Raw genomic sequence first — 14,685 nt, forward strand, 5'->3', positions numbered from 1 at the left:
GTAATTAATAAATTTCAATCCAAGAGCTTAAAGAAGAGTTGATTCTTTGATTAAAACTCAATAAAATAAATAACCAAATAAATATAAGAAATTCCACACATATAAAATTTGAAATAAGAAAGGAGATATAACCACAGGTGCAAAGAAAATTAACTTATAATTCCCTTGGAGACACCTCAGCTGCCAATCTCCCACTCCAACTTCTGAAACAGGCATAAGACGCCTGGCCAAGTTTGAGATTTGGTCAGCACTACAAATATACGGACCTGCCTCCGACCTCAGTGATATAACTGAGGCTTTCAATGAACTAATTATTTAGGCTGATATTCAATCCTGGAGCTAGTTCCTATCAAAGTAACCTAGAGAGACAGAGCCCAGCTGATCACAAGTGGGTAGGAGCACACCTCAGGCTTCATTAGACAAGAGCTCTTTAATGATAGTGCAATATCCCTAGCATGTGCAATCTTTCTAGCGTGGAATATTAACCAATCTTCTACAATGATGATGTTCATCTATATTTACTGACAAAGAAAAACATCAAATACATTATTAAGTGAGGGGAAAAAAAGAAGATTACAAAACATGATATAACCACCATTCTACTATCTGTTTCTGTGAGTTCTACATTTTCTTTTTCTTTTTTTCAAAACGATTTCCCATAGTAGTGATTCCATACAATATTTGTCTTCGTCTGGCTTAGTTCACTTAGCATAATGCCCTCCAGGTTCATCCATATTGTCTTTTTTAATGGATGAATAATATTCCATCATATATATATATATATATATATATATATATATATATACACGCATATATATCACTTTTTTCTTTTTCAGAGAGTTTTTTAATTTAAATTTTTTTTATTCAAAAATTTTCCTCTTTTTCATTGAGGTATGGTTGATGTACAATATTATATAAGTTTCAGGTGTACAACATAGTGATTCACAATTTTTGGTTATGTTCCATTTATCCTTATTACAAAATATTGGCTATATTCCCTGTGTCATAGTATATATCCTTGTAGCTTATTTATTTTATACATAGTAGTTTGTACATCTTAATCCCCTTTCCCTATCATGCCCCTCCCCCTTTCCCGCTCTCCACTGGTAACCACTAGTTTGTTCTCTGTATCTGTGAGTCTGCTGCTTTTTTGTTATATTCACTAGTTTGTTGTATTTTTTAGATTCCATATATAAGTGATATCATACAGTATTTGTCTTTCTCTGTCTCACATATTTCACTTAGCATAATACCCTCCAAGTCCATCCATGTTGTTGCAAAGGGCAAAACTTCATTTTTCAATGACTGAGTAGTATTCCACTGTATATATATATATATATACTACATCTTCTTTATCCATTCATCTGTTGATGGACACTCAGGTTGGCAGTTGTAAATAATGCTGCTATGAACATTGGGGTACACATCTTTTTTTTCAATTAGAGTTTTCTTTTTTTTTTTTTTTTGGATATATACCCAGGAGTGGAATTGCTGGGTCATATAGTAGTTCTATTTTTAGTTTTTTGAGAAACCTCCATACTGTTTTCCATGGTGGCTGCACCAATTTGCATTCCCACCAATATTGTATTAGCCTTTCATTTTTCCACATCCTTGCCAACATTTGCTATTTGTTGTCTTTTTGATGACGGCCATTCTGACAAGTGTGAGGTGATATCTCATTGTGGTTTTGATTTGCATTTCTCTGATGATTAATGATGGTGAGCACCTTTTCATGTGCCTCTCAGCCATCTGTAAGTCTTCTTTGGAAAAATGTCTATTCAGGCTTTCTGACCATTTTTTAAATTGCGTTGTTTGTTTTTTTGATGTTGAGTTGTGTGAGCTGTTTACATATTTTGGATATTAACCCCTTGTTTGTCATATCATTTGCAAATATTTTCTCCCATTCAGTAAGTTGTCTTTTTTAAAAATATTTATTTATTTGGCTGTGTTGGGTCTTAGTTTCAGCACGCGGGATCTTTTGTTGTGGCAGGCGGGCTTCTTTCTAGTTGTGGTGCATGGGCTCTAGAGCGCGCATGGGCTTAGTTGCCCCGTGGCATGTGGGATCTTAGTTCCCTGACCAGGGATCGAACCCGCATCCCCTGCATTGGAAGGCGGATTCTTAACCACTGGACCACCAGGGAAGTCCCAGTAGGTGATCTTTTTGTTTTTGTTTTGTCAATGGTTTCCTTTGCTGTGCAAAAGCTTTAAGTTTAATTAGGTCCCATTTGTTTATTTTTGCTTTTATCTCCTTTAAGAGACAGATCCAAAAAAATATTGCTACTATTTATGTCATAGAGTGTCTCATCTATGTTTTTTTCTAGGAGTTTTATAGTATCTGGTCTCACATTTAGGTCTTTAATTTATTTTGAGTTTATTTTTGTATATGGTCTTAGAGAATTTCTAATATCATTCTCTTACATGTATCTGTCCAGTTTTCCCAGCTCTACTTATTGAAGAGACTGTCTTTTCTCCATTGTATATTCTTGCACCCTTCGTTGTAGATTGACCATAAGTGTGTGGGTTTATTTCTGGGCTCTCTATCGTGTTCCATTGATCTATATTTCTGTTTTTTGTACCAGTACCATACTGTAGCTTTGTAGTACAGTCTGAAGTCAGGGCACATGATTCCTCTAGTTCTGTTTTTCCTTCTCAAGATTGTTTTGGCTATTCATTATCTTTTGTGTTTACATATAGATTTAAAAATTTTTTTGTTCTAGTTCTGTGAAAAATGCTATTGGTAATTTGATAGGGATTGCATTGGATCTGTAGATTGCCTTGGGTAGTACAGTCATTTTGACAATATTGATTCTTCTAATCCAAGAACATGGTATATCTTTCCATCTGTTTGTGTCATCTTTGATTTCTTTCATCAGCATCTTATAGATTTCTGAGTACAGGTCTTTTGCCTCCTTAAGCAGGTTTATTCCTAGGTATTTTATTCTTTATTATGCGATTGTAAATGGGATTGTTTCCTTAATTTCTCTTTCTGATAGTTTAGTTTGTTGTTAGTGTATAGAAATGCAACAGATTTTCTGTATATTATTTTTGGACCCTACAACTTTACTGAATTAATTGATGAGCTCTAGTAGTTTTTTGGTGGTGTCTTTAGGATTTTCTATGTATAGTGTCATGTCATCTGCAAATAGTGACAGCAAATAGTGACAAAGAGTGACACCTGTTGGTGGGTGAAGCTGGTCCCAAGGCTAGAGCAGGCTCACTGGAGGGCAGGGCCAGAGCCCAGGGGATTCTGGAGCTGGTGTCTGCCCACTGGTGGGTGGAGCTGGGTCCCAGGGTCTCTGGCTGGAGGTCCCTGGGGGTCCCGGGTCTGGTGCCTGCACACTGGTTTGTGGGGCAGATCCCGTGCCCTCTGGTGGGCAGGGCTATGTCCAGGGGCAGCTGTGGGCTCAGGGGGTCTTAAGGCAGCCTGTCTGTTGGTGGGTGGGGCTGTGTCCATGCCCAGTTAGTTGCTTGGCATGAGGTGTCTCAGCACTTATGCCTACAGGCTGTTGGGCCAGGGCGGGGATGGGTCCTGAGGCTTATAAGTTAGAGGGAGGATTTCACAATGGTGCTTACCAGCACCAGTGTCCTCCTGGTAGAATCAGCTCCCCAAATGGCTGCCACCAGTGTCTGTGTCCCCAAGGTGAGCTGCAGTTGCCTCCTACCTCTCTGGGAGACTCTCCAGATCAGCAGGTACGTCTGACCCAGGCTCCTACTACTGCTTCTACCCTGGATCCTGGAGCATGTGAGAGTTTGTGTGCGCCCTTTAAGAGTACAGTTTCTACTTCCCACAGCTCTCTGGGACTCTGGAGAGTAAGCCCTGCTGGTCTTCAAAGCCAAATGCTCTGGGGGCTCGTTTTCCCAGTATATGACCCACAGGCTATGGAGCCCAACATGGGGTCAGACCCCTCTCTCCTTGGGGAGGACCTCTGCAATGGTAATTATCCTCCCGTTTGTGAATTGTCCACCCAGGGGTATGGGATTTGACTATATCATGATGATGCCCCTCCTACCCATCTTATTGTGGTTCCTTCTTTATATCTCTAGTTGTAGACAATCTTTTCTGGTAGGCTCCAGTCTTTTCCATTGATGGTTGTTCTGAAAATAGTTGTGATTTGGTGTGCCTGTGAGAGCAGGTGAGCTCAGGGTCTTTCTACTCTTCCATTCATTCATCAATGGACACTTGGGTTATTTCCAGGTTTTGGCTATTGTGAATAATGTTGCAATAAACACGGGAGTGCAGATATCTCTTCAAGATCCTGATTTCATTTCCTTTGTATATATACCAGAAGTGGGATTGCTGGATCATATGGTAGTTCTATTTTTAATTTTTTGAGGAACCTCCATACTGTTCTCCATTATGGCTGCACCAATTTATATTCCCACCAACAGTGCACAAGGATTCCCTTTTCTTTCTTTCTTTTTTTAAAAATATTTATTTATGTATTTAGCTGTGCTGGGTCTTAGTTGCGGCACACGGGATCTTCATTGTGACAATGCGGGATCTTTAGTTGCGGCATGCGGGATCTTTAGTTGCGGCATGCAGGATCTAGTTCCCTGACCAGGGATTGAACGCAGGCCTCCTGCATTGGGAGCATGGAGTCTTAACCACTGGACCACCAGGGAAGTCCCAAGGACTCCCCTTTCTCCACATCTTTGCCAACACTTATTATCATGTGATTTTTTGATAATAGCCATTTTTTTTTAAACATCTTTATTGAAGTATAATTGCTTTACAATGGTGTGCTAGCTTCTGCTTTACAACAAAGTGAATCAGTTACACATATACATATGTTGCCATATCTCTTCCCTCTTGCATCTCCCTCCCTCCCACCCTCCCTATCCCACCCCTCTAGGTGGTCACAAAGCACCGAGCTGATCTCCCTGTGCTATGCGGCTGCTTCCCACTAGTTATCTATTTTACATTTGGTAGTGTATATATGTCCATGACACTCTCTCACCCTGTCACATCTCACCCCTCCCCCTCCCCATATCCTCAAGTCCATTCTCTAGTAGGTCTGTGTCTTTATTCCCATCTTGCCACTAGGTTCTTCATGACCTCTTTTTTTTTTTTTTTTTTCCCTTAGATTCCATATATATGTGTTAGCATACTGTATTTGTTTTTCTCTTTCTGACTTACTTCACTCTGTATGACAGACTCTAACTCCATCCACCTCATTACAAACACCTCCATTTCATTTCTTTTTATGGCTGAGTAATATTCCATTGTATATATGTGCCACATCTTCTTTATCCATTCATCCGATGATGGACACCTAGGTTGCTTCCATGTCCTGGCTATTGTAAACAGAGCTGCAATGAATATTTTGGTACATGACTCTTTCTGAATTATGGTTTTCTCAGGGTATATGCCCAGTAGTGGGATTGCTGGGTCATATGGTAGTTCTATTTTTAGTTTTTTAAGGAACCTCCATACTGTTCTCCATAGTGGCTGTATCAATTTACATTCCCACCAACAGTGCAAGAGTGTTCCCTTTTCTCCACACCCTCTCCAGCATTTATTGTTTCTAGATTTTTTGATGATGGCCATTCTGACCGGTGTGAGATGATACCTCATTGTAGTTTTGATTTGCATTTCTCTAATGATTAATGATGTTGAGCATTCTTTCATGTGTCTGTTGGCAATCTGTATCTCTTCTTTGGAGAAATGTCTATTTAGGTCTTCTGCCCATTTTTGGATTGGGTTGTTTGTTTTTTTGTTATTGAGCTGCATGAGCTGCTTGTAAATCTTGGAGATTAATCCTTTGTCCGTTGCTTCATTTGCAAATATTTTCTCCCATTCTGAGGGTTGTCTTTTGGTCTTGTTTATGGTTTCCTTTGCTGTGCAAAAGCTTTTAAGTTTCATTAGGTCCCAATTGTTTATTTGTGTTTTTATTTCCATTTCTCTAGGACCTGGGTCAAAAAGGATCTTGCTGTGACTTATGTCATACAGTGTTCTGCCTATGTTTTCCTCTAAGAGTTTGATAGTGTCTGGCCTTACACTTAGGTCTTTAATCCATTTTGAGTTTATTTTTGTGTATGGTGTTAGGGAGTGTTCTAATTTCATACTTTTACATGTACCTGTCCAATTTTCCCAGCACCACTTATTGAAGAGGCTGTCTTTTCTCCACTGTATATGCTTGCCTCCTTTATCAAAGATAAGGTGACCATATGTGCGTGGGCTTATCTCTGGGCTTTCTATCCTGTTCCATTGATCTATATTTCTGTTTTTGTGCCAGTACCAAACTGTCTTGATTACTGTAGCTTTGTAATATAGTCTGAAGTCAGGGAGCCTGATTCCTCCAGCTCCATTTTTCGTTCTCAAGATTGCTTTGGCTATTCGGGGTCTTTTGTGTTTCCATACAAATTGTGAAATTTTTTGTTCTAGTTCTGTGAAAAATGCCAGTGGTAGTTTGATAGGGATTGCATTGAATCTGTAGATTGCTTTGGGTAGCAGAGTCATTTTCACAATGTTTATTCTTCCAATCCAAGAACATGGTATATCTCTCCATCTATTTGTATCATCTTTAATTTCTTTCATCAGTGTCCTATAATTTTCTGCATACAGGTCTTTTGTCTCCTTAGGTAGGTTTATTCCTAGGTATTTTATTCTTTTTGTTGCAATGGTAAACGGGAGTGTTTTCTTAATTTCACTTTCAGATTTTTCATCATTAGTATACAGGAATGCAAGAGATTTCTGTGCGTTAATTTTGTATCCTGCTACTTTACCAAATTCATTGATTAGCTCTAGTAGTTTTCTGGTAGCATCTTTTGGATTCTCTATGTATAGTATCATGTCATCTGCAAACAGTGACAGCTTTACTTCTTCTTTTCCGATTTGGATTCCTTTTATTTCTTTTTCGTCTCTGATTGCTGTGGCTAAGCACTGAAATTGAAACTGTGATTAAAAATCTTCCAACACACAAAAGCCCAGGACCAGATGGCTTCACAGGCGAATTCTATCAAACATTTAGAGAAGAGCTAACACCTATCCTTCTCAAACTCTTCCAAAATATTGCAGAGGGAGGAACACTCCCCAACTCATTCTACGAGGCCACCATCACCCTGATACCAAAACCAGGCAAAGATGTCACAAAGAAAGAAAACTACAGGCCAATATCACTGATGAACATAGATGCAAAAATCCTCAACAAAATACTAGCAAACAGAATCCAACAGCACATTAAAAGGATCATACACCATGATCAAGTGGGGTTTATTCCAGGAATGCAAGGATTCTTCAATATACGCAAATCAATCAACGTGATACATCATATTAACAAATTGAAGGAGAAAAACCATATGATCATCTCAATAGATGCAGAGAAAGCTTTCGACAAAATTCAACACCCATTTATGATAAAAGTCCTGCAGAAAGTAGGCATAGAGGGAACTTTCCTCAACATAATAAAGGCCGTATATGACAAACCCACAGCCAACATTGTCCTCAATGGTGAAAAACTGAAACCATTTCCACTAAGATCAGGAACAAGACAAGGTTGCCCACTCTCACCACTATTATTCAACATAGTTTTGGAAGTGATAATAGCCATTTTGACAGGTCTGAGCTGATATCTCACTGTGGTTTTGATTTGCATTTCCCTGATGATTAGTGATGTTGAGAACATTTTCATATACCTGTTGGTCACTTGTATGTCTTCTCTGGAAAAATTTAATGGTATTCCATAAATCCTGTAGGCTTTCTTCATTCTTTTTTTTTTTCTCCTCTTGACTGGATAATTTCAAAAGATTTATCTTTGAGTTTGAAGATTGTTTCTTCTGCTTAATCAAGTATGTTGTTGAAGCTCTCTATTGCATTTTTCACTTCATTCATTATATTCTTTAGCTCCAGGATTTCTGGGTTCCTTCCTTCCTTCCTTCCTTCCTTTCCTTCCTTCCTTCCTTCCTTTCTTCCTTCCTCCCTCCCTCTCTCTTTCTCTCTTTCTTTCTTCTGCAGTTCAGCAGCTCCAGTTCCAGGGAGGGCACAACAGCATAGTCTCCATGCAGCTCTGTCAGTTGAGGTCAATGTCAGCGAAGACTGTGGAGGGTCCTTGGTGGTCAAGGCTGTGAGTGTCTGTGATGGCAGTAGTGGTGAGGGTTGTTGGCCTCCTAGATGGCAAAGGATGCTGGGGTCCTCTTGTTCTTCTTTTCACCCACAGACTGAGGTCTTAGCTGAGGGGATTCTTGTTGGTGCTGTGTCTGGCATGTGAGCACACAGGCCTTGATGGCAGTGCTGGGTTCTGGGACAGAGATGTACATGCATTGATGGTGGTGCCAGTGTTTGGGGTGCAGGTGCTCAGAGTGACAGTGTAGTTCATGGTTCCTGAGCCTGGAGTATGAGCACATCTGCTGTAGTGGTGCCAGTTTCAAAGGCATAGGCATGCACAGATCGCCAAAGAAGCTGGGGTCCACATTCTCTAACGGCATGCCACATCAGCTCAGGTCCTGATGGGTGGGGTGCAGTGGTGTCTTGGTGCTTGGGGGGACAAGGTAGAGCAGCAACATGGGCCCCAGGGATGATGGGGTTCTCAGGCTCTGAGTTGCAAGCACACCAGCAACTCAAGCCCTGAAGATGGTGGGTGCTGGGGGAGGCCTAAGCCCTGAGGGGAGGATGCAGCTCCTCCTCTGGGGGGGGTGCAGTGGCTTGGACTCTGAGAAGGTCCATCAGCTGGCTTCAGTATCTGTGAAGACTATGGAGCTCCTCAGGTGGTGAAGGCTGCTAGTGTTCCTGGTAGTGACAAGAGGTGTTACAGTTCTCCTGTTGTCCTTTCCCCATGGGAAGAAATCCCTTAGAGGGGATCCCCTTTGGCACCAAGCTGCTTCAGAGTGAGGGACAGAATGACACAAGTCAAATTTTTGATACACTCTTCTATTTGGCCATCCTCATTTTTGTGCTCCACGGTGTTTCTGATACTTCTTTGTTCTGTTCTAGATTTGTCCAAGAGCTATTTTCATTGGTATGTACACAGTGCAAATATTATTCACAATTTCAGGAGAAATGAAGACTTTTTAGACAAGCAAAACCTGATAAAATTAATTAACCAGCAGACGTGCACTATAAGAAATGTTAAGGAGATACACTATAAATGTAAGTGCATAGATAGGCTGAAAGTACCAGAATGGAAAAAAATATATACCACACAAACATTAACCAAAATAAAGGTGATTGAGGCACATAAATTTCAGAAAAAGCAGATATTATGGCAACAAGTACTACTTCAGAAAAAGAAGGACATTTCACAATGATAACATGGTTAATTTAACAAGAGTACATAACAATCTTAAATTTGTAAGCACCTGATTTTATTTTGCCTCATTTATTTTGAAACAACAAACCCAACAATTATAGGTAGAGCTCTTAACATAGTTCTCTCAGTAACTGTAAGAAGCAGACAAAATATCAGTAAACTTATAAGGATTTTAACAAAATGATAAAGCAACTTGACATACATGGAACAGTCCACCTAACAACTGCAGAAGACACATTCATCTTAAGTTCCAACAGGCCATTAGCCAAAGTAAACCATATGCTGGGCATAAAGCAAGTCTCACCACATTTCAAAGAACTGAAATCATGTAGAGGATGTTATATGACCACAGTGAAGTAAAAATATGAAATGAGCAACAGAAAACTAGAAAATACCCATATGTTTAGGAATTTAGTAAACCAGTTTTAATAATTATGAATAAAAGAAGAAGTCACAATGGATATTAGAAAATATTTCTAGGGCTTCCCTGGTGGTGCAGTGGTTGAGAATCCGCCTGCCAATGCAAGGGACATGGGTTTGAGCCCTGGTCCGGGAAGATCCCACATGCCGCGGAGCAACTAGGCCTGTGAGCCACAACTACTGAGCCTGTGCGTCTGGAGTCTGTGCTCTGCAACAAGAGAGGCCGCGATAGTGAGAGGCCCACGCCCCGCGATGAAGAGTGGCCCCCGCTTGCCGCAAGTAGAGAGAGCCCTCGCACAGAAACGAAGACCCAACACAGCCAATAAATAAATAAATAAATAAATAAAGGAGTTCCTTTAAAAAAAAAAGAAAATATTTCTAATATTTTAATATAATTGATAATAAAAATGACTCATCAAAACTTCTGATATGTGGGTTTTTTTCCCTGCTCTTACCAGTTTTATTCAAAATTAAGGCACAGAAAAAAAGAAATAAAAGGCATAAATGTTGGAAAGGAAAAACTGAAACTGTCAATATTTGCAACAATTTGATTGTGTACAAGAAAATCTTATGGGAATCTATAAAATAATTGCCAGATCTTACAGTGAATTTAGCAAGGTTGCAAGATACAAGGTCAATATACAAAAATTAATTGTATATCTTTCGTGTATATGTTCCAGCAAAACGTTATTTACAGAAACAGGTGACCAACCTGCTCACTATAGTTTCTTTTTATATTGAGATACAATTGATAGATACCACTGTGTAAGTTTAACCTTTATAGTGTATTGATTTGATACATTTATATATTGCAATATGGATTACCATCATAGTGGTAGCTATGTGCCTTTATCACATCACATAATTATCATTTTTTTGTGGTGATATGCGGTTAAAGCAGGGTGTAAAGTGAGCTGCAAGAATGATGTACTGACAGGGAATTCCCTGGTGGCGCAGTGGTTAAGAATCCACCTGCCAATGCCAGGGACACGGGTTCGAGCCCTGGTCCAGGAAGATCCCACGTGCCGTGGAGCAACTAAGCCCATGCGCCACAACTACTGAAGCCCGCGTGCCTGGAGCCCGTGCTCTGCAACAAGAGAAGCCACCGCAATGAGAAGCCCGCACACCGCAACAAAGAGTAGTCCCCGCTCGCCGCAACTAGAGGAAGCCCGCACGCAGCAACGAAAGACCCAATGCAGCCGAAAACAAATAAATTTTTAAAAATAAATAAATAAAATTTAAAAAAAAAGAATGATGCACTGACACATATCACAACGTGGATGACTCGGCTGAGTGAAGCTGAGTGAAAATTATGCCAAGTGAAATAAACCAGACACAAAAGGACAAATAAAAGGGATCAGACTTTTCCCTCAAGACACATAAAGCAGAGTTTTAATTTGTCTTTAGAATTTAAGTGATCACCAAAGTAGTTTAAAAGCTTCTCAAAATATTTATATTTTAAATATCTTTCTCTGCCTACACACAGACACACACACACACACTTTCTTTCTTTCTTTGGTTTAGACAATTACAACCATATTATGCACACTGTTTTGTAATATTTTTGCAGGTATTTAATTCATTCATTCATCGAAAAAATGTTTATTAAGCGTCTACTATAGGCCAGGCACTGTAAACATTCGGGATTCAGTGATGAGCAAGATAACAAGGTCCCTGTCCTTAGAGACCTTAACAACTTAGCTGGAAAACAGATAACAAAGACATAAACACGAATAAACAAGATACTTTCAGAGGTGTTATTGGAGTTTTGTCAGGTTCTTCACTCACTTCTTACAAAACTGCATTTCTTGAAGTGAGATAAGTTTCTGGGTATGAAGGTGAATCTATATTTTTTTTTTCACACACACACACACACACTGTATTTTATTTTTACAAGAGATAAATAGACTGACATCAAGCATGAATCTATATTTTTATATGATGAGATTGGTTTTTATTCCCAAGAAATTTCCCCATGAGAATTTATCTCCAGAAAAGCCATAAGTGTAAGAGAATAACTACAATCTGTAGGTAGTTTTATGTACTTCCCTCTGCAGGTGATGGGGGTGGGAGGGACAAGGAGCACTTGTTACTAAGCTGCAACAATCTGTGTTAGATTTAGGCCAGGTCTGTGTTCCTCCTGATCACTGGGCTGGTGCTCTCAAAAGCCTTGCAGTAGTTATGGAGGGAGAGAGAGGACGAGAAGCTGACAGCCACATTCGTCCAGAAGGCTTCACAGTGGTTTGATGTTATGTGTGCAAAAGGAAATTATGATGTACTTCCCAGCAATACCAATGTTCACAAGGCACATAGAAACATGTTTAGTCCCAGTGTGTTAACTGCATGTATAAATGTATATTCACCACTACAGTTTAGTAAACACACTTAAAATTTTGGCCGATGGCAAGTAAAAGCACTTTTTACAACAAAGACTTTTAACTTAAATACCTGATGTGGTGTTGTCTTTAAAATGCCTTGTAATTACCAAAATCACTTGAACCATTTAGTATCTACCCAAATGTAAGCTAGTGGGCAAAAGAACATGTGAATGGCTAGTGAAGCAAACACCATTGTTAGCAAAAGAATAATATAAATAACTAACCTGGGTTTTCCATTGACATGAAGACAGTTTCTCCTGAGAAGGGGAATAGGGTAAGTGTGTCTTCATAGACCATTTTGTGTTTGAAGGTATATCCAGAGAAGAAGACAGACAGGAAGTCAGTCTGTGCTCCAATACTTAGAATGTACCAGTATGCCACCTCATGCAAACAAACCGACAGCTGCAAGCTATCAAAAACATAGCCATTGATGCCTGCAAAAAGAATGGAGAATAAAAGATTTTAGTAGTATCTGCATTTATTATTTTGGATTGTGATGATCTGATTAGAAAAGATTATATGTTATGCCCGTTACCTTATTCCCAAGAAGAGGTAACATTATACCTTTCAAAAAAGTAAATTGTTAATACTTGATCAGCTAAGTTCCAATCTCAAAGTGAGGAGAGTCATAGAACATCATAGTAATGATGGATTTAGATGCTATATGGTGGGTGGCAGTTTGATGAGGAGCAGGACATTTGCATGGTTTCAAAGTATCTCCCTATACACTGCTTATTAGCTGCAAGGAGAAAAATAACAACTACACAGAGGAAAAAAACAGAAAAAAAACTCTTGATCTGGTGATCAAAATTAGTATCTGCTAGTGTTCCAAATTCAAGGAAACAGATTTCAAAGAAGCAGGACAACTAGATCCACGACTAGACCCTGAAACGGAGAGAGGAAATGCTACAAAAGACAGCACTGATTGATACAACTGGAATATTGGCTACCCATTAGGTAAGTTTATTGTATAAATGTATTAGATAATGTATTCTATCAATGTTAAATTTTCTGGATTTCATAACTCCACTTTGATTATATAAGCAAATATCTTTATTCATAGGAAATACACAATGAAGTATTAAGAGATAAAGGGGCATGATATCTACAACCTATTCTCAAGTTGAAAATAAGTAATAAAAAAGTATATATAGAGAGGGAAGACAGCAGAAGCAAGAAAAACTACAATCCTGCAGCCTGTGGAAGAAAAACCACATTCACAGAAAGATAGACAAGATGAAAAGGCAGAGGGCTATATACCAGATGAAGGAACAAGAAAAAACCCCAGAAAAACAACTCAATGAAGTGGAGATAGGCAACCCTCCAGAAAAAGAATTCAGAATAATGATAGTGAAGATGATCCAGGACCTCGGAATAAGAATGGAGGCAAAGATCGATAACATGCAAGAAATGTTTAACAAAGACCTAGAAGAATTAAAGAACAAACAAACAGAGATGAACAATACAATAACTGAAATGAAAACTACACTAGAAGGAATCAATAGCAGAATAACTGAGGCAGAAGAACGGATAAGTGACCTGGAAGACAGAATGGTGGAATTCACTGCTGTGGAACAGACTAAAGAAAAAAGAATGAAAAGAAATGAAGACAGCCTAAGAGACCTCTGGGACAACATTAAACGCAACAACATTCGCATTATAGGGGTCCCAGAAGGAGAAGAGAGAGAGAAAGGACCGGAGAAAATATTTGAAGAGATTATAGTTGAAAACTTCCCTAACATGGGAAAGGAAATAGCCACCCAAGTCCAGGAAGTGCAGAGAGTCCCATACAGGATAAACCCAAGGAGAAACATGCCGAGACACATAATAACCAAATTGGCAAAAATTAAAGACAAAGAAAAATTATTGAAAGCAGCAAGGGAAAAACGACAAATAACATACAAGGGAACTCCCATAAGGTTAACAGCTGATTTCTCAGCAGAAACTCTACAAGCCAGAAGGGAGTGGCATGATATACTTAAAGTGATGAAAGGGAAGAACCTACAACCAAGATTACTCTACCCGGCAAGGATCTCATTTAGATTTGATGGAGAAATCAAAAGCTTTACAGACAAGCAAAAGCTAAGAGAATTCAGCACCACCAAACCAGCTCTACAACAAATGCTAAAGGAACTTCTCTAAGTGGGAAACACAAGAGAAGAAAAGGACCTACAAAAACAAACCCAAAACAATTAAGAAAATGGTCATAGGAATATACGTATCGATAATTACCTTAAACGTGAATGGATTAAATGCTCCAGCCAAAAGACACAGGCTTGCTGAATGGATACAAAAACAAGACCCATATATATGCTGTCTACAAGAGACCCACTTCAGACCTAGGGACACATACAGACTGAAAGTGAGGGGATGGAAAAAGATATTCCATGCAAATGGAAAGCAAAAGAAAGCTGGAGTAGCTACACTCATATCAGATAAAATAGACTTTAAAATAAAGAATGTTACAAGAGACAAGGAAGGACACTACATAATGATCAAGGGATCAATCCAAGAAGAAGATATAACAATTATAAATATATATGCGCCCAACATAGGAGCACCTCAATACATAAGGCAACTGCTAACAGCTATAAAAGAGGAAATTGACAGTAACACAGTAATAGTGGGGGACTTTAACACCT

The 14,685-nt window shown here is 39.1% G+C and overlaps 1 protein-coding gene across 4 annotated transcripts in view; it reads right to left on the reverse strand.

The window, feature by feature from the left end:
* Nucleotides 1–14,685, reverse strand: part of F8 (coagulation factor VIII) — a 125,099-nt gene that overhangs the window by 54,044 nt on the left and 56,370 nt on the right. For all 4 annotated transcript variants that reach the window (XR_009698946.1, XM_061178997.1, XM_061178998.1 and 1 more), the window contains exon 13: nucleotides 12,268–12,477. Coding sequence is in view for 3 of the 4 variants with exons in the window: in XM_061178997.1 (XP_061034980.1) it covers nucleotides 12,268–12,477 (210 nt within the window). In the remaining variant the exon portion in view is untranslated. The remainder of the gene's footprint in view (nucleotides 1–12,267; nucleotides 12,478–14,685) is intronic.

Source organism: Eubalaena glacialis, chromosome X (genome assembly GCF_028564815.1).
Source record: "Eubalaena glacialis isolate mEubGla1 chromosome X, mEubGla1.1.hap2.+ XY, whole genome shotgun sequence".
Taxonomy (NCBI): Eukaryota; Metazoa; Chordata; class Mammalia; order Artiodactyla; family Balaenidae; genus Eubalaena; species Eubalaena glacialis.